A 21,179-nucleotide genomic window follows, 5' to 3' on the forward strand; every position below is an offset into this window, starting at 1 on the left:
TGTGCCGGGATACAGGAAGTGGATATCTAGGAAACGCTGGGTGAGATATCAGAAATCCAGGAAAGATGGGTTGCCTTGGCAATAAAGAAAACAGACAAATCCTTGTGTGAACTGTGCCGTGTCTCTGACTGCTGTGCCTACCTCTATTATGCTAACCACCACAACATGTAGGAGCATACAATGACTATGGAGGATAAGGACCGACATGTCAGGGGGTATCTGGGACTAATACAGTTTAATATCTTTTTTACCTCCTCAGCTGCCAGTTCCAGCAATGTCTTCTCTCTACTTCCTCCCAGCTCACCTTTCACCTGGAACTTCCTATTTATGTCAGACAGCACTTCCTGTTTTCCATAGAGACTTCCTTTTTCAGTATAGGTGAGATCACCATCTTGTGGAACTCACAGGAATTGCAGCCCTGAAACAATTCTTAGTGTGAACATTGTTGCTCTGTATTATTGTTTTTATTATATAGTATATAGACAGCGCCAACATATTATACAGCACTGTACATTAAATAGGGGTTTCAAATGTCAGGGAACTATAGACGGTGACACAGGAGGGAGGAGAGGACAGAAGAGCTTACAATCTAAGAGGTAGAGCAACTATCAGACAATAGGAGGTATGCCCTGCTTATCCTCATAGATGGTGTCATCTCTACTATCACCATGGACTGATATGAGGTGCAGATAGGAAGTGATGTGAGGTGTAATACTTGCTTCCATCTTCAGCCACAGGGCCTTTATTCAACTCATGCTCCTCAGCACTCCTCTCTGTGAAAGACAATGTTATTTTACCTTTTCTGAGGAATCCCTATACCCTCTTATGTCTTTGTCATGGATCAATTACTGTGGGACAATACATGATTCAGTTTCATACCCTAGTCAAACCTGTGATTTTAGACAACTTGAACTCCCTCGTCATATAAATAAATGGAGCCAAGAGCACTTTCAGAGGAAGTCTCGCCTGAGGAATTTGTTTTCTCTGAGCCTGGTACCAACACTTTCTAAAACTCCAACCACAAGCAACCTGACCATCTACGTCTGGACCTTTTTTATGCAACCATCTATCAAATCCTTGGCATTTCCTGTAGAGGATGAAGGAGAGAGACATATTGTCTGCAGAGAGGGTGTAACTCTGATCCAAGGTGGTCCTGAGAACATTCTGCAAGATCACAATAATCCTAGTGTCCAACTAGCCTGGGACCCAGTCCAATATCTGGACTTGGGAGATCAGATTTTAGAGGTTCTACTCACTCATTTGGGTATTACACAGTCCAGCCTACAGACGAACATCTGACCAGCCCACAACGGGAATGTCAGGAATATATAGGAGGGTTACCAATGCAACTATTAGAGGAGCGATGGGCAGAGGAACATCAACTAAAACAGGTTGCAGGAGAAGAAGGAGAACCAGGCCTTAGATCCAGTTGACCAAACCTAGAAGTAAAGTGGAAGGCCAATCTCTAGGACCTTCAGGCCTAATACAGGATCACCTATACTATGTAGGAAAGGTTCAACATGATTTAGATTGCACCCCAATGTAGAAAAATAGTGGTGCCCCTTATGCAGAAAAGTTTTATTCAGGGTTATGGGTAGACTGGTGACTCTCGATTTTGGGAGGACCCTAATTCAGGCCCAAGTGGTCTGGGAGCTGATGAGAAGAGATTACTCACTGAACTTCTCAATATATTGAGATTCAGGCTACACACCACCGTGTTTCAATCAGCTATATTAAAAATCAACAGGTAAATAAGAATCTTCCAATGACATATTTCATATTAATTTGGATTATCAAACCTCTAGGGACACATAGACACAACTTGGACCCCAGAAATTTGCAATGGTTGTGAAGGGTTTGAAGGTTTTGGAGATTAATAGCAATGATCTTTACCAATTTCCAGTACCATCTCCTTATTTACTCACCATGTCCATAGCTTCCATTCAAACTTCCAATCATATCCCAAGTCTCCTACCAATTTCACACCTTGTACCCAACCAAGTCTCCAACTATGATGAAAACCCCATTTAGGATAAATTAAAAATAAGTAATCCGAGGAAAGGGAATCGAATGCCTAATGGACATCTAAAGCAAGTTTCATGCTTGGGATACTCTCAGAATGTGCTAGAGGAAATATGTCAATAATTTTCTTTGTACTATCAGACTCTTGGTGCTGAACTTTAGAAGAAGATTCAGGGTGTTGGACCTTATAATAAGAATATTGTACCTCGGTGGCATATTTAAAATGTTGGACTTAGGAGGAAGACTCCAGGCTTTGGACCTTAGAGGCGGGCTCTTGATGTTGAACTTCAGAAGCAGATTTAGGGGGATTGGACCTAAGAGGAATATTTGAAATGTTGGACTTCAGAGGAAGACTCCTGGTGTTGTACCTAAGAGGATGGCTCTTAATGTGGGAAAGACTTTGGGTTCTCTATGTTGGAGACAATGTTTGATAAAACAAAACAGTGACCTAAGAAAATTCAAGTAAAAGTGAGTAGGGCAGCTACTCACAGATTTACTGTAAATCGTGGGAGGTCCGGAGACGGGTTACTCTCAGTTTTCTGATGTAAGTGCCCTGGGGGGGGGATGGAAGGCTCTGACTAGCAAACAATATGAAAGCAGCCCCTGGGACAGGGCACCCAACCATATATTATCCAACCATAACTGTGTAAATAAAATCCATAAGATAAAGCAAGAACAAATTAACATAACCAATTGTAAAGATAGATAAAATATCCAGAGACACATAAGAAAATGTCCAAAGGTAAAAGTCGAACACTCTGGTAATGACGGTAATCTATTAATTTATTTGGCAAGTTCTAAAGGACATCCAATGCTTTTAGCAAAGTAAATTCTAGAAAACTTTCATTCACAAAGGAGAACAAACTGCAGCAGAACTAACAAGATATCCAGGTTACAGAAAGATAAATAGAAGAAAGTTTTTCGTATTGCGACCACTGAGGTAGATCCATTCTGGGAAGTTGCCAAGCCGAAATAATTTTCGGTAGATCCTCGTTATCTCAGAAGGTTAGGATCTGCCTGATGAATCAGATTTGGAGCTGGAAGGGAAACCCCCAGTGATCGGGGATATCGCGTGATTTCAGTTCCTCTAAAAGAGGTTTCAGGGCTCTACGCAAAGCCAGTGTGCGTCTAGACAAATCTGGTAAAAAATGCTGTTGGGCCCCATCAAATACAAGCTGGTGTTTTTCTTGTGCCGCCGTCATAATTTCTTCTTTAATGTGGAAATAATGGATTCTGCAGATTATATCCCAAGGAGGAGATGGATCAGGAGATTTAGGACCCAGTGCCCGATCCTCGGATTCTTAGTGTTGCATGGAGCATTTGCTCCTCCAGCCTTTTGACCCTTGCAGCCAAAGATCCCCGTTCTGCTTGGAGGGAATACACAGCATCCTAAATAGTTTCCAGGCTTCTAGATCTAGTGTGTGCCTCTAGATCTGCCCTGGTAGGTAGAGCAGGTGAGGGATCAGTGTCATCCATTGAATCTCAGATGGTTGTAGGCTCTGTAGGCATCATGGACACATGTAGAGAGTGTGTCTGCTGTGTCAGGGGCTGGCGACGCCATCTTGGCTTAGTACCCAGAAGTTTCAGGAAAAAGTCTGGAATGGCTCCTCCAGGGGGTCCAAGGGTCCCGCATTGTATGTTAAGAGCTAAATTCCTTTTCTCTTTGCTGGAATGAGGTGTCTTAGTCGGCATAATGTGGAGGAATAACACAGAATATAGATACACTAATCCGGAGCTTCAGCCGGCCATGCAGAAGCCACGCCCCATTTTGTATCTTTAGTTGTGGTATTGTTTTTTATACATCATACAATTTTTTATACATGTTTGTCATTTTCTATTCATTTTTGTCATTTAAGGAAATATAGACTGTCATAACTGTCAGGCGTCCCACTTTCTGCCAGTAGGCAGCACTCTCCAAAGCAAATGTGGTTTGTGCAAGCTGAAATATTAGTGTCCGTCGTGTCTGATCTTATCCACAAGTATGAAATATAAAATAAATTTATTTTTTGTATGTGTGTATTTTATACTGTGGTCAACAGTGCTGGTGGGTCGCATATTATTGATTTTGAGTCTGAACATGGGCCTCAATTGGCCCCTGAGCCGGACTTTGCCTGGAGTAAAGATGGGACTTTTGTGAGAAGTATTTTCCATGCTCAAGGCAGGAAGATGGCTTCTCCCCCGTCTAGGATCGTTGATGTATAGGGCTAACCGGCGCAACCTGCCATCACTGTTTGCAAAAGGGAAGCTGAAGTGCCTATGGAATGCCTACATTCTGTGCGGAAAAAATAGTCAGAGGCCTGTGAATCATTCAGACTTCATTTTGCAAGTTTCCGAATCCATAGTCAAGAATCACCAAACACCTTCAGTGGCTATGAATAGACCTGGACGTCGTGCTTCCACCAACCCAGAACGCCTGACCGGTCGTCACTTCACTGAATTCATCCCACCAACCCAGAAAAAGGCGGCACCTACAAGGATGTGCGTGGTTTGCTGCTCAAAGACCGATGACAAAGGAAGGAAGAAACGCAAGGAAACCAGGTTCTACTGTCCTGACTGTGATGTTGGACTTTGTGCTGCACCCTGCTTCAAAATCTACCACACCCGGGATGTCTACTAAAAATGTAAGTATTTTCTTTTCAAATCTGCATTTAATTTATATTATTATTTATCAATAATTCTGCACCCTTGTTTGGAAAATTTCAGTGAGAAATTTTTGATAAATAATTTTTATTTTATAAATTAAATTGTTGTAGTCTAATATTTCATTATTTTTTATAATTATGATTTATAATTTATGATTATAATATAATAAATAAATATAATTATCATACCCGGGTGTTAATCCTAAGAATTACAGGCCCACAATATAAACAAATTTCTATGCAAAAAATAGGATCACTTTTTGCATCAAAAAATGGACAGAATTAGAACGCTAGGGGGGTTAATAATCGTAGAGAGAAGAAGCATAAACCCCCGTAGGATGCAGGAAAATGAGAACTACCAGGTCCAAGTTCCAGTTCAACTAAAATTGGGAAGTAATCGGAATGGAAGAGGAATCCTTGGAATCTGAACCTAAAGCTTCAGTACATTGTAGACATCTCCTTTTAGAAAGGTGACCCGCAATAGGGTGGGCCTCTCATAAGATTTAGCCCGGCATTGGCCGTGTCTGGCATTTCCAGCACTCCCCCTCAGCTACACGTGGGAGGTGCCAGGAGGGTTTTGGAGTTACGGGGGCTTCTTGGCGACCCATGGCCTTGTGTCATAAAGCGCTGTCTCAGGCTGTGCGTAGCCTGCTGTTATCCAATTGATGCCGGTTGTGATGACGTCAAGGTTTTATATCCAACGTGAAGGGAAAACTTCCTCAATTTTTTCAATAAATTTAAGGTTGGTCCGCGACTTTCCATAAGTTTTTAATTTTGGCCCTCTGATATACAGTATTGGAGACACCAGAACAGAAAGCATCCTTCAGGCTACAATTTTTCTTGGTGGTTGGACCGATATAAAAAATGGGTTAGGGGTGCAGGGTTTGGGGATAAGATGAATACATTAGTGACAGAACACAGAGGAGGGGTAAAGCAGTCAGTAATGAGATCCCTCAATGACATATAAACATAAATGTAAAAACCAACAACCCTCCAATCAGAATGGAGATATGTAGGCTTAAGCCTGGAATGTTTATAGTCATGCTGATCCTCTTCTTTAGAGGGCCACACTCTATAGAAGAGCTGGAATCTTGTCTTATTATATTTGCATTTTATTTGGTAAAAATGAAATATTACATCAGAAAATATCAGATTTTCCATGTTCAGCCATAAGGCAGCACTTTCCATGACATGAAGCTGCTGCACAAGCTGATAACTCGATGGACCCGCTGCAGGTGCAGACTGAAGATGGAGGTCACTCACTATACTCCTCCAACACACTAAATTGAGTGTCACAGATCCTCGCAGGAATAGGGGATCTGTGCCCTCTTCATGTCACCCACCTTACACTCCCCTGCTGCCAGCACCAACTCTGCCCAGGGAACACCTCCTCTGTACACTTCCTGGTCCAGGTCATGTGACTCCGTCAGGTGCTTCCTACATTCAGAGGACTGGAGTATTCAGCAGATGCGCTCCACCTGCTGGTTGAGATGTGAATACCACCTACCCCTCATCTCCAACACCCCCTCTGCTGTACACGTCTCTGACAACTAAGCCGGTGACACAGAGGGTTTGCCACCCCATCCTGTGGCACCGTGACATTGAGATTCAGGTCATACACCATTGGCAGTACTTTTGTCAACTTTATTAATACAAGTCAGCATGGTTCTAGGGTAAATTATTGAGCAGTACAAGAATCCACCATTGACACCTTTTATAAGTAAGATTATCAAACATCTGGGGCCCGATACCCAACCTATGTTCCTAGGGCCACAAGAAATCAGTGCTCCTAACAGTCTGCAATAGTTGTGGGAGCTTTGATTTGTGAGAGAATAGTAGCTGTGATCTCCACCAGCTACCAGTACAATCTTGTTACTCACTTCTGCAGCATGTATCTCACCCAAACCTCCAACCATATCTCTAGCCTTCAACCTAACCTTTAGGCATGAGCCTAGGCTCCAATTAAATCTTTAACATGTCCTCAGTCTCGGACTAAACCTTTAATTTGTCATCAGGTTCTATACCTGGTACAGCTCAGGAGCTCAGTGATTTCCTATGGCCTACACTCGGGACACTAATACACCTACAGGATTGTGTGGGTTCTCTGGTGTGTGTTAAGATGAGACTTCCTTAAAAAACTTTTCCCACACTCAGGACAGGAATACGGCCTCACCCCTGTGTGAGATCTTTGATGTCTAAAAAGGTGTGATATTCGTGCATAACATTTCCCACATTCAAAGCAAAAATATGGCTTCTCTCCTGTATGAGATCTTTCATGAACAACAAGGTCTGATTTCTGTGCAAAAGATTTCCCACACTCTGGGCAGGAATATGGCTTCTCACCAGTGTGCAGTTTCTGATGTCTGGAACAGCTGGCCTTATCTGAAAATCTTTTCCCACACTCAGGACAGGAATATGGCTTCTCCCCTGTATGAGTTCGAAAATGTACCGCAAGTTCAAATTTACGAGGAAAGCATTTCCCGCACTCAGAACAGCTATTACGCTTCTCTGTGTGAAATCTCTGGTGTGAAGAAAGACTTTGTTTAGAGCGAAAATTCTCCCCACACTCAGGACAGGAAAATGGCTTCTTCCTTGGAATGCCGGCACAATTCCTCACAGTAGAAGGAGTCTCAGAGTCAGAGGGATTGGATGGTCTATACATAGCTGGGCTGATGGTCTCTTCTCCCGCACAATCTCCTGTCATGGCCTCCATTTTACAATCTGGAGATAAAGTCAGACGATCCTTTGAGGGTTTATCCATGGAGTGTCCTGGAAAATAGAAAAATATAATGGCCGGATATGAGAGGGTTACTTCACCCAAATCAACATTCCATCTGGATCAGGTAGATGGAGGCAGCAGATGTCCAATGGGGAGGTCCCAACCTGCTGGGACTTATCAAAAGGAAACAAGGGAGGACAGGAAGGAACATACTCTCCATACACCCACATACATTTCTTCACAAACATTTCAAAGTATTTCCAATCAATGTAATGGGGGACATGTTCCATTAATTGGAGAGGTGAGAATCCGGGCTGCATACCATCTGTACATGAAACCCATAATGAATATGCACCTTAATTATACAGCTATGAAAAGAAACTGAACTCAGAATGAAATGGAAAACAAAGCCTACCTAGAGGATGCAAGATCCACATGTTCTACCATTAAGCAAATCAATCCGGTGCCGTCCATTGAAGGGAAATTGCACATTTGGTCAAATTTGTAGCTAACTGACCACTGTAGAGGCACCAATATGATCTCCTGTATAATATGTATATGTTTTCCATAACTCGTTATAATGATGTGTATGTGCCTGAACTTTCTGTCCTCCTCCATTCTTCTTTCTGTTCTGCTCCATACTGCTATACAATATATGGTATTCTATAAACTCTATACTATACCTTGCACACGTGTTTCACTTTGTCAGTACCCCGGACAATATTCCAGAATACTATTCTTAGCAATAACTATTCACGCTCTGTACACTGTGTTGTACAATAAATATTTCACACTTCTCTACTATATGTTCTGTATGTTCCACATACCACAACACACCCCTCACTTTGCCATTTATTACTATTGCCGATTATTACAAATTCCACAGCACATTCTATACCCTGTTCTTATGCATTATGTATTTCTATACTCCACAACACTCTGCTCAATCTGCTGTATATTACATACTCCACAATGCCTAATTCTTTCCACTATGCTGTACATTCTGCACTTCACTGTTCTGCTGTGTATACTTTACTTTGACGTACGAGGGGTGCTGAGAAGTTCCTGGCTTTGCCCAGAAAGCAGAGAGCCCGAGTTATGAAATAACACATTTATTCCACATATTCCCCCTGAGACTGATGCACTTGGTACAGCGTAATTGCAGCTTTTCTAGATCGTTCAAATGAAAGTCCTTTGGTTGGACCACAAACCAGCTCGCTTTGACGTCAGAAATGTCTTCAAAACGTGGCCCCTTCAGGTGTTTCTTCAAATTCGGGAACAGATAATAGTCCAAAGGCGGCCAGGTCAGGTGAGTAGGTAGATGTGAGTGAGTAGATGGTGGACCAATTGGAAACCCAGGGCGTTCAATTTTGCAGCCACATCGTTGGACGTGTACGCAGGTGCATTGTCCTGCAATATAAGGATCCCTTTGGTCAACGTTCCATGGCATTTCGTCTTAATTGCCTCCTTCAGCTGGTCCAGGAGGTTAGCATAATACTGTCCGGTGATACTAGAGCCCTGAGGTAGGTAGTCCACCAACAGAATACCGTCTTTGTCCCAGAAAACGGAGGCCGATTTCTGGGTTCGGAACTTGTTTGGCCACGGGGACCGGCTATGGCACCATTCATAGATGTGGAGCCGGGTTTCATCCTCGGTCACTAACCTAGCCAAAAAGTCCTGTGCAGCTTCAAAATGGACCAAAACGGCTTTGGATGCTTCAACTCGTTCCTTCTTCTGATCACTGTGCAAACATTTCCGCACTTCGCTGAAAGCTTGCCATGTCTAGGATAGTGGTGATAACAAACCCAGCCGGGTCAGTTGAGGTTGGGGGGTGCGCAGTGTGAATGTCCTTTGCTGACTTTCCCTGGAGAAACAAAAACATCATGACGGCCCGTAACTCCAACCACGTGAAACTTGCTTGTGCCTCGGCCATTACAGCTTCTCACCAAAAGAAAGAACAGAATCACAAAGCCCTGATATTTGCACAGTTACATATTAAGATATTAGGCTGTCAAATACCCCCACACGCATTATTCTATTTCATCGGGAAGGGGGCAAAGCCAGGAACTTCTCAGCACCCCCTCGTATACCCTATCCCCATACACAATAAGTTCGTCATCTTATTGCCGCCTATGAATTAAACAAGTTCTTGTTTTAAAGAACATTTTAATTAGAAGTTTGCATGATTTGTTACAAACATAGTAAGAAAAATAAAGAGAAAATGAAATAACATTCAAAACAAATGTAAAGAAACAAACCAGCAATAGTGCCAAAAACCGCATAAATCAGTTAACCAATATAATCACATATAAAAAGCGAAGGTTTTATTACAGATTGCCAAACACAATACATTATATTTGTACTGTACATTTGTAACATTTTACCGCATGGCTCGCATTATAAGCAAACAGTTTTTCATACAAATCTTGCTTATTAAATTTACGTATTATGTCTGATACATTCGGGACATCTGTAGCTTTCCTAAATGATGCTCTAGTCTGTCTAGTTGTAATGTGCAGTGTGTTACAATGGGCCTGTGTCCTATGGGATATTGCTAAATCCCTAAATTAAATAGAGCCAGAAAGGGATCTGGTTGTACAATTACACCAGTCACATCAGATAACAATTTACAAATCCCCGTCCAAACGCCCTTAGTACTTTTACAGTGCCAGAAAACATGGCTCAATGAACTTATAGGGCCACACATCCTCCAACATTCAGGTGAAGTGTTTTGCTACAACAAATGGGGTTCTACCTTCTTTTACAACAAAACATATTTCAATGACAACAGAGGATGGTATTTCCTAATACCTGTGACAGGCATTCAATAACCTTGGCTTTCATTTTACACCCCCTAAATTGGACCCATAACATACATCACATATGTTATCACATATAAATCAGAAGTATAATTTGATTTGTGTACTTTCATACTAGTAATGTCTTTTCATTTCTTCCTCTCACCTTGTGACTTACTATAAATCTCCGCTGTGATTCCTGGACATTGTGTATATAATTTATATATTCCAGTATCCATTAGAATCTGGAAATGAAATGTCTGCGTGTGTGTTCTCTATGATGGTGGAACCGGTACTGATCACTGTTCTCTGTTTGCAGGCTGCATTGTACTGGCAGTGGAGCTTACTTCAGTTAACAAAAATCCCGAGGTTCAAGAGTATCAGAGTAAGTTTGTTACGGAGGGGTGAATGACTTCTTACCAGTTGTAATACCAGCTGAAGACGTAGTGTGATCTCCGATTGTTCTCTTGTAATGTATGAAGCATAATACATGGCGATTGTTCTACCACAATGGACGGACAGTTGCAACATGTCTTCCATTCTTCGGTAATTAATCCCGGAACACACGGCACATTTTCCTTCCAAGCAGATACCAACGTTAAGGAAATATTGGGTTTTAGCTGACTCACAGTAGTGCAATACATTATTATGTCCTGCTATTCCAATAGGTTTCCCATTGCACCAACAGCTATCGTGAGTATAATTCATAGCAGTGCATTGCCGCATTCTGCAAAGCAGCGGTGAGATTTAGATTGCATTGCACCAATGTGCATGACAGTAGAATGTGCACTGCTGCAATGCATTAGTAAGGAATAGAACTTTAATGTTGCAAGGATTCCGGTGTTGGATATAAAAGAAAACGTTACTATTTTAATGCATGATTAAAGAGGAATTGTTTATCAATGTGGACCCACAAGTTTCAGACTACAAACTTGTCACAGCATAGTTATTGCATAGATTGGGATTTCAGGTAATTACAATGTTTGAATCACTTTAATCTCACCGTTTTTATGCCAGTGGCGGAGCTCTCCTGTATCATTAAAAACAGCAATACCAAGGACCCGCGTATCGAATGGAAGAAGATCCGTAATGATGAGACCACCTATGTATTTTTTGAAAATACTATTCAAGGTATTTGTTTCTGGGCAATATGTTGTGGAGTTAGATGGTAGATGGGGTAATAAATAATGCAGGGGCCATGAATAGTAAAGTGGGGTTCATAATGAAGTTGGGGTGCACAGTGAATAGGGGGGGACAATCACTCAGCTATATAGATATATGAATAGTTTGTCATTGTGGAAGAGTTCTATGTACGCATTATAGTGGGGTTCAGTATCTATTCCGCATAAAATCACGTTCTTCTCTGTTGTAGGAGATTTGAAGGATCGAGCTGAGATTCAAGCCCAAAGCTGGCTGATTATATTTAATGCCAGCCGGACAGACACGGGAAAGTATCGATGTGAAGTTGCTGCTGAAGAAGACGAAATTATGTTAGCAGAGATTACCATAGATCTCACTGTCAAAGGTGAGTATTGCCACGGCATACGGAAATGGTCCGTAGATATTCCGACTACGTGACCAATGTTGTTCTTCATGTTTTAGCTGTCACAGACTATTATCAGACTGTAAATGTCAGACGTCAGTCATCTTGGTTCAGATATTGCTGATTTCTAGTTGTCTGTCGCTGACTCTCTTATTGTAGTTGGCAGAAGCCAGTGCTCCAGTTTAACCACCCGGCCCGTAAACCCGACCATGGTTCCGGGGTAAAACACTTGCAAAAAGTGTTAAACCCGAACTGGTGAAATGCCATCACTTACCCGGTCCCGCTGTGATCATCCCGTGTTCTGTTATTCCAGCGTCGATAAAATACCCGCTCCCCGCAGCTCCTCCGGACACGTCTGTCCTCTTCCTTCTTCTCCCGGCGAGTGCACTGACGGGGTTTCCCGGTGACGTCGGTGCGGGCGGGAGGCGGGGCGGGAAATTCAAATCACTTTGCATTGAACTCAATACAAAAATGCTGTACTGAGTCCAATACAAAGAAATCTTTATATAATATAGATATAATTGTGTTATATATATATTATATAAGCTACTATACAGTTACATTACATTATACACTATTTTTATTACAAAATATTTTATTATTAAATTTATAAAATTTTGGACACATTTCGGTGAGTTATGCGGTAATTCGGTGAATTATAGCCTACAATGTAAAATACATTTCCATGCAAAAAATGTAGCACTTTTTGCATGGAAGTTTGGAAAGAATTAGAACACCCGGCGTTCGTGTACGCGTCCCTCGGCGATTCCTGATGATGTCCGTGCGTGCGCCCGTCGATGGGGGTCGTAGAGGGAAATTCAAATATTTTGTATTGGATTCAATACAAAGTCCTGTATCCAATCCAATACAAAATAACACAAAATATATTTATGTGGTTTTGTCTATAGGTATGTGACGGACACTAGGGAGGTGTTTTAGAAAAATATATTACTATACATTATACCGAATTATCGCATTTTCAGTATTTTTCATTTATTTATGTATTCTTGTTTAAGCTGATTTTTGTGTATTTTATATAATTTTAATTTTTTTACATGATTGTGTGTTTCAAACATTTTTTATATTCATGATATCTACTAGACCCCTATTCGGACATATTTCTGTAAGTTACAGGTCTACAATTTAAAAAAAAAAAAAATTTCATGAAAAAGTGTAACGCTTTTGTTACAGAAATCCAGACATCAGTGTAACGCCCAGGTGGGTAATGAATTGTTTGCACACATTGATTTCATATCAGAAGTGAGATATTTACCCGAGCAATCTCATCTACTGTAACTTGAATAATAGAGAATGCTCATAGATAAACCTGATGCGGGCACTTTGCGTTGTATTCAGAATTTTAGCAATTGTTTTTAAATAGTAAATAAGGCTGAAAATCATTATATTGCTTTATTTGCATACACACAATGTATTGGAAACGCTGCACATTCTATTCCAAATAAAAACATCAGATTTCCTGTTATTTGTGTTATAAAAAAGGGAAATATTAGACCGTACAAAATGATAGCAGTCTCTACATTCCTGTGTACAAACATTCACTGTATGAAGTGAATGTTGATGAACTGATATTGATGTATAATTACTGTGCTGCATGGAGTCGGCCAACCTGTGGCATCTATGACCGGGTATTCCAGCCCCGGGTGATTGGACTCCATTCCACAATTCTTCGGCATTCTTTGGTTTTGCCTCAGAAACATTATTACATTGATGTCTAGGGATTGGGCTGGCCACTCCATAATGTCAATCTGATTGGTCAACCAAGACGTTGCTCGTTTACTGGTGCGTTTGGGGAGTTATCTTGTTTCAAGAGCATTTCCTCCACAGGTATGTATTCAAAAACTGATCCGTGATCCCTGGTATGTGATAAATAGGCCCATAGTATGAGAAACATGGCCATATCATGATGATGTACCACCATGCTTCACAGTGTACTGTGCCTTGAAATCAGTGTTTGGAGGTCATCTGACAAACTGCGGCCCCTAGACCCAAAGAGAACCATATTGCTTTCATCAGTCCACAAAATGTTGGGTCATTTATAGGCCGGTCAGTTGTTTGGTAAACCGTAACATCTTCAGTCTACTATTGTTCAACATTGGGACTTTGTGAGAGCGTCTTGTTGATCGCTTCACATGGAGGTCTTCTAATTGGCACTCACAGGTAACTTCTTTCATCTCCCCGGAGCTAAACGATGGCTGACTCTTCTGTCCTTATGAATGGTAGCGTTCCATTGTCTTGCACATCATAAATTTAATGCATTCATTTTCTGCTATTTATATGTTTTCCCCATGTCTGGAATTCCCCATTTACTATACCAGCATGTACATTCACTTCCAGAAGTCCAGAATTGCCAGCTCTTTGTTCTCACTGCTATTATTTTGAATAGGAATGTTTTGATTTGGAATATAATGTGTTCCCGATGTATTTGTATGCATGGAAATCAAAGCCAATATAAGGACGTTCAGCTTTAGGTTCTGTACGTGTAGGCGGGGGTGTAAATAATTTTCATCCATGACATGCATATCTTTGTGTGATAAAACAAAAAACACGAAGCCGTCTGTGACCTCATTGGCTTCTTTCATTTATTTGTTTGTTACCATCTGCCACCTCGAGTAAATCCTTCTTCGTTATAAATATACATCCAGCACTTTTTTTGCTTTATTTCTTAGTAAAACCAGCGACTCCCCAATGCCAAGTGCCCAAGTCTGTTCCAGTGGGAAAGTCCGCCATTTTGCATTGCCAAGAAAATGAAGGTTATCCCAGTTCTGTGTACCGATGGTATCGCAATAGTGACGCATTGCCTGAAGACTCGAAAACCCACCCGAAATTTCTCAATTCATCATTTACCTTAAACACCAAAACTGGCACCTTGGTAAGACTGGCGGTCATGTATGTAAAGGGTCCTGTGTGTGTGTGTTAGAATAATCTAGTTTGTAGATATGGGGTGTCACATTGTGGTTAGAAAGATCTGTGAGAAATCAGAATACTCCGTATATGAAGGATATTGAGATGTTAGACTCCATCGTGTGGTGTATATACTGGGGTATTTGGGGAAACCATGCTATTGTAATATACAGTGATGGACACTGCTTCAGAATAAGTTTCTGATCTTGGGGTTGAGGCTGTATATTTAGGCAATTTGTTAAATATTTACAACGCAGACGATACATTTATGGTACGGTGGTATGTAAAACATTCATAGGATTCAACTGTTCTATCATGTATATATGTTAACATATTGTTATATAACAAAATAAAATATACATACTGTGGCAATAAAAAGTTGTCAAACTATAGTAACTGGTATGGTAGTATTACTATAGATGGAAAATTGATGAGGGAAAATAAATGGTAAACAATAACCAGCCCTTAGGCCATAGTGGATTTGTGGGGTTGGGGTTGGGAGAGTAGGGTGGGAGAAAGGGTCTTTTTGGGATTGGGAGGTGGGTACAACAACCATGCCCAGATCACCAGATATTCAGAACATGAACTAGGAAGAGGGGGCTCCAAGCTGATTTCTCAGATGAGCCGGAGTGAATGAGATGCGGCCAACATGTCCGACGGCCATATATTATCCCATACAGTCATTACAAAAGCTTTCATTTCTCCATTCTCATTTTGTGGAGGGTGGTGATCCCTGTATGAGTTGGGGAGCAGCTGCCGGTAGGTGGCCTTTCGAGGTTTTCTCTGGAGAGCCTGGGAGTATTGATAGTAACCCAATTTCAGGGGAATGCAAGATGGGTATAGCAAAAAGTTCTGAGCGTACAAAGAAAATTCCATGCCGATCTGGTTCCAGGACTGGAGAGGATCACAAGGTAAGTGCCCTCCACTTTGCTGTACCTCAAACAGGTGTGCTGGATTCCGAGGGGAATACACGGTGTAGAGAAACTGGGTCTCTCTGTATGTCTCCACAAAACTGAGGATTTACGCTTCAGAATAAAAGCAGTGTGCCAGTCCAGCTTCACAACCTCATGCCCTCTATGCCAGTCATTTGATATACTTAGGCGTGAGCTTGTCATAGACCCGTTTGAGCATTTTATATAGCATAGGCACCAGGTGACGTGGGGATTCAAATACACACCTACTCAAAATCTGTTACCGGTCTATGTATGTGTCGATAGGCAAAGTGTTTTATAAAAGGTGTTAAGTTGTAGTTACTTTGGTTGTGAGGATCTAGCATCCTTTGAGATAAATGTTTCAGCTTGTGGCCAGAACTCTCTAGTGTCGCCTTTTATATTGTTTAGATTAAGCCCAGTAGGGGAAGAAGGGTTATGGAAGAGGGGAGTTAGTGGTGAGGGCATGGAGGATAAAGTAAGATGCTTGTAGACTGAGCGCCAGGCTTTCCGTAGTAGCCTTAGTCTGTCGGGAACATTCCTTTCTCTGCGTGACAGGAGGGGTAATTGTTCAATTAGGGTAGAGCGCTTTCTGGTAGGTTGGCTTTGCCATTCAATCAAGTGGGTAGGCAAGGCCAGATATTAGAGCCTAATCTCAGTCATATTTTCTTTTTCCTGTTTCATAAAGCATAACTCTAGGTTTCCTTATCCACCTTGAGTTCCTTTCTTCTGTACAATTCAGCTCAATCACCAGCTGTCTCTATCCCAAGGCAGCCAACAGGATCTGCATTGTGTTTTCTGATAACGCATGGACACATGGATTGGAGTTTCAGCTTACTTTTCTTTGTATTTGCAGAAGTTTATGTAGGATTTTATTTTGTTACCTATGTATGAATGTAAAAGATGTACAAGCTGGTTCACACTGAGTGCCTGAGTCGGAAGGAAGAGGATAGGGTGCAGCTCGCTTCCATGTGCCAGCCAAGCCTCCAATGTACTCTGCTGGAACCAAAATACATTTATCTGTTTATGGTTGATGGAGGTGGATAGTTGTACAGTGTTCTCCCCAGAAATATTTTTCAGCCGGGTGGGGGAAAGCTGTAGCTGGGTGGTCAAAAAGAGGGCAACACACTGCAAATTTAGTGTTTTTGTCACAAGTATCCAGTAACCCCTATTAGTGTCAGTGTTCTACCTACCCCCTATACCTTGTTCCAACTTTCCAATGCCTGCCCTGTTAGAATGTCTAATTTTTCCATTCTATGAATTTTTGCCCAACTGCTTAGTGTTCTAAGATAAAAGAGTGTAATCTCTTGTAGTAGTGTAATAGTGTGATCAATGTGGTGTAGCAAGTCAGGCTTGGTTCGCATTAGCAGCAAACAAACTGGGCCATTTAGTGTTCCCCAGTGACTACTGCTAACTGCCCTGCACCTGGGATTAGTAACAGGCGGTAAGTGCGGGGCACCTAGGATTGGTAACAGACGGTAAGTGCTGGGCACCTAGGATTGGTAACAGGTGGTAAGTGCTAGGCACCTAGGATTGGTAACAGGTGGTAAGTGCTAGGCACCTAGGATTGGTAACAGGGGGTAACATTACGGGACATAAAAGGGTACAGGACACATTGGGGTAACATTACGGGACATAAAAAGATGGGGGGTAGTCATGCTGACTTGTTGTATTTATATTTGGTAAGGAGGGCTGCCGGCAAAGTTTGGGGAAGATAATAGCCTGGGTGTAGAACTTTGTGAAGAGTGAATGAGAGGCTTCTTATGTAAGCTCCGTATGTTTTGTAGGTATTTTCTGCAGTTAATAAAGGAGACATGGGACAGTATTCCTGCATTGCCAGTAACGCTGCTGGAACGGCTCGTTGTGACGCTCAGCTCCTGGAAGTGTGTAAGTTGTTAAAGTTACAGCTTTTGTGTGATTTGTGTGACCGACATAATATGTAAAGCCGGCACGAGGGGTGCTATAGAAACGTATAAATGTTACAAATATATAGAATGCTTTTTATTTCGGTATGTTAGGGGTTCAGATATTTCCTATGGAGGGGTGGGCAGCATCCATCAACACTGCTGTGGGAAGCATGGACAGAGTAATAAGCCGCAGAAGACATTGGGGGAGAACATATAGATTTATCAGGCCATACCTGTTTCAGGTATTCCTTCCATGAAGCAAGGTGTCCTCAATTAGGTTTAGAGAAGCCCAGATAACCCTGATAAACCCTGTGCGCAGGACACAATATTATTATTATTATTATTATTATTATTATTATCGGAGTTGTTGGGGTCTTGTTTTGTTGTATTTTAGTAATCACAATGTTCTCGTTATTTCCAGATGATCTGAACATTGCTGCCATTTTTGCAGAGGTCCTAGTGGTTTTGGCAGTGTTGGTCTTAATCACCATTGGCATCCGTTGTGCCTATCGTACAGGTTACTTTGCCATCATCACTGGAAGCAATGAGCAAAGGTGAGTTACCAGCTGACTGAACATTTCTGATGGGCCCTTCGTCTTCTCATCTCTCAGCGGAGGAGTAATACTTTAAGTCTCATCTTTAGTCTACCGCCTCTGTCTGATAGAATGGGATGTAGCAAAATAGAAAACTACTATTTGCTGGATAAACTTTCATTATATTATCTACTTGTCAGTTGTTTAACTCTGTGAACATTATTAGTAAATCCTTGTATAAGTGGATGATAAATATTCCATTGGTTCTGTGAAAGAGCAAATAATCTTGTAACTGTGCACATTGCTAATTAGTGTTCTGATCCAACTTAGCAGCCATATACAACTACAATGACGTATTATTATTAAACAGGATTTATATAGCGCCAACATATTACGCAGCGCTGTACATTAAATAGGGGTTACAAATGACAGACTAATACAGACAGTGATACAGGAGGAGAGGACCCTGCCCCGAAGAGCTTACAATCTAGTAGGTGGGGGAATGTGTAGACGGATTCCTGCAGCTCCTGGTATTGTATGCTTCATGGTTGTAACACATTCTCAAAGTCAGTTACCTATATATATATAAATATTATCCAATATATCGGCCATAGTGATAATAGAAAACCGTTCCTTTCTGCGTGTGAAGTAGCATGTATAGTGATTTAGAAGAATAACTGTAACTTCTCTGACATTCTGCTTTTCTTAGTGACGACAATCCTACAAATCCCGACTCTTTTCACTACTTGCGGTCAGACGATGAGGTAAGAATGTTGTGATGCTGTTCTGCTTTCTTTATTCCTAAACCCATGTAATGTTAGCGTGTATATTATATGTATATTATATGTATATTATATGTATTGTATCTTTCTGACAATAGGTATAATAGGATTTACCAGATACATACAGGCCATATTCAACCAGAAACATTTCAGAAAGCATTTCACCAGAAGCAATATGTATAATGGGGAAACCATCTAATGATAGTACATCTCGGGGCCGTCATTATTGCCTTTCTTTTACTTATTAATCAATAAATGTGCTTTTCCAGCTACCGTACCAAATGACAGTCTTGGGTCTCCACGCAGCGTCACTTGTTCTAACCTACGGTATCAGAACCACTTTCCTTGCACCAATGTAGTACACAAAGCCATATAGCTGCACGCATATGTAGGATTCTTATTTCGATGTTATGCATTGGGGATGGGGGAGGGTGAAGTCCAAACTCTTGATCTGTGCACACGGAATGCTTCCCTAATCTGACTTTATTGTAATGTCACATGTAGAAACAGTGTTTAGTGTTTGAGTCCACAAAGGGTCCCCTTTCCCAGAATGGAATTGGCTACAACAAGGTTAAGAAATGTTATTATATTATTGTTTTTATATAGCGCCAACATATTACACAGCGCTGTACAAAGTCCATAGTCATGTCACTAGTCATGTAACTCACAATCTAATGTACCTATCATAGTCATATGTGTTTTTTTTTTAATACAGTCTAAGGTAAATTTTGTGGGGGGGGAAGCCAATTAACCTAACCATGTTTTTTTTTTAATGTGGAAGCCTCACAAACACAGGGAGAACCAGCAAACTCCATGCAGATAATGTCCTGGCCGAGCTTCCAACCTGGGACCCAGCGCTGCAAAGGCCGGAGTGCTAACCACTGAGCCACCGTGCTGGCAAAATTCATTCTATTGTGTAAAAATCATGGTGCCATCCTTGTGAATAAAGGTCCACAGTGCACATGGTGTAAAGCTAAAAACTTCCTTTTTTCATCACATACATTGATATACACTCACACAAAACATGACTACTTGACAGCTATCTGTACCGCCATACTCCATACTTGAGAAAGTTAATGGTTGCCTTGGAGATCATTCTACCCGTAGGTGTCCCGATGGCTACATATGATCTGTATGAGGCTAAAAGGCGGAACTGCATCTAATGTTCTCATGCAGCATCTTGTTGTGTCAGTGATCCAGCACACAAACTAAAAAAATAAACTTGTTTTTTTTTTCCAGGGTGATTTCCGCCACAAATCCTCATTTGTCGTTTAAGTCATTGCACCGGTAAGAAGTTCGGCAGAAAAAACTTGCACTGAAATAGAGAAGACTGCACTTTACTATCTAATGTTCAATTGTTGCCAAAGTCCAAGCAGCCCATGCTTTGCTGAAAGCAGGAACTTCCTGCCTTGTGTGGGTGCACTGTTTACTGTTTATAGAAAGTTTTTAGTTTTTGTACTGTTTTTACTTTAAACTGAAACTGTTTGCAGAAAGTATTCACAAGAAGAACTGAAGACACTTCTTGATTGTTAGAAAGCCCAGAAAATGTTCCAATCACAAAGGGACTGACACTTCTGTGGTGGTATGAATAGGATAAAGTCATATCCTAGAGAACTGATATACGTTTATACATATCTTTGTTATTTGTTAATGTTCACCCACTGTTCTAGTGAAAAGAACTTGGAACCCCGGGTGAATAGTGACACATTACTGCCTCTGCTAATTGTATCAGCAATAGATTGTGTGTCATTGGTATGAGTAAGCTGGCTATCGTTTTATAAGTTTTTATATTTTTTTTTGTATTTTTATACATGTGAATTTGTAACATGAAAAATATTGGGATAGTTAGTTGTACAGTTTAATAATAAAGATTTGGACAGAGACAACTGTTTTCTCATTTCAGTTCTGTACATTACTGCAATTATTATAAATGAAACAACTCAGATTGACCTGCAGACTTTCAGCTTTAATTCAGTGGGTTATACACAACGATTGCATAAATGTGAGGAACTAAATCCTTTATTACACAATCACTTCATTTCAGGGGCTGAGAAGTAATTGTACAATTGACACAAAGGTTATTTCATGGGCCGGTAATTCTTATCCGGGATGGTGTCACAAGAAAAACCCGGGGTCCCCTGGGACATTGTGAGTGGTAACCTTCTGTATGAGTGCTCTCACCTGTTCCCAATAGGGTCTCAGTAACGGGCAGGACCAAAAAATGTGTAACACGGTGCCCTTTTCCCGATTACACCGACCGCATCTGTCTGAGACTTAAGGGAAAAGGCTGTGTAGCCGCTCTGGGGTCCTATACCACCGAGAGAGGGTCCTAAAACTCAGTACCCGATACTTGCTGCTCGTGGAGCACCGATGAACTGTAGA

At 41.3% G+C, this 21,179-nt stretch overlaps 3 protein-coding genes and 1 long non-coding RNA gene across 6 annotated transcripts in view; 2 read left to right on the forward strand and 2 right to left on the reverse strand.

Moving 5' to 3' along the window:
• LOC140339153 (uncharacterized) overlaps window positions 1-653 on the reverse strand; it is a 3,358-nt gene extending 2,705 nt beyond the window's left edge. The window contains exon 1 of the long non-coding RNA XR_011922371.1: window positions 252-653. This is a non-coding gene — a long non-coding RNA (uncharacterized lncRNA). The remainder of the gene's footprint in view (window positions 1-251) is intronic.
• The window catches only part of LOC140339830 (uncharacterized), a 10,914-nt gene extending 3,484 nt beyond the window's left edge, over window positions 1-7,430 (reverse strand). Inside the window, exons 1-2 of the mRNA XM_072424731.1 lie at window positions 6,752-7,430; window positions 2,282-2,336 (exon numbers count right to left, since the gene is read on the reverse strand). Of these exons, the coding sequence (XP_072280832.1) occupies window positions 2,282-2,336; window positions 6,752-7,425 (729 nt within the window). The 5' untranslated portion in view covers window positions 7,426-7,430. The remainder of the gene's footprint in view (window positions 1-2,281; window positions 2,337-6,751) is intronic.
• Window positions 1-21,179, forward strand: part of LOC140338957 (uncharacterized) — a 275,025-nt gene that overhangs the window by 44,065 nt on the left and 209,781 nt on the right. The window lies entirely within an intron of this gene.
• On the forward strand, window positions 10,437-20,683 carry LOC140339835 (junctional adhesion molecule C-like; the record flags this gene model as incomplete). The annotated part of the gene is made up of 8 exons (XM_072424734.1): window positions 10,437-10,566; window positions 11,199-11,312; window positions 11,554-11,706; window positions 14,412-14,614; window positions 17,363-17,462; window positions 17,904-18,036; window positions 18,725-18,779; window positions 20,037-20,683. Coding segments are annotated over 8 exons (924 nt in total), but the record flags the coding sequence as incomplete, so codon positions are not given.

The sequence above is a fragment of the Pyxicephalus adspersus genome, chromosome 10 (genome assembly GCF_032062135.1).
Source record: "Pyxicephalus adspersus chromosome 10, UCB_Pads_2.0, whole genome shotgun sequence".
Taxonomy (NCBI): domain Eukaryota; kingdom Metazoa; phylum Chordata; class Amphibia; order Anura; family Pyxicephalidae; genus Pyxicephalus; species Pyxicephalus adspersus.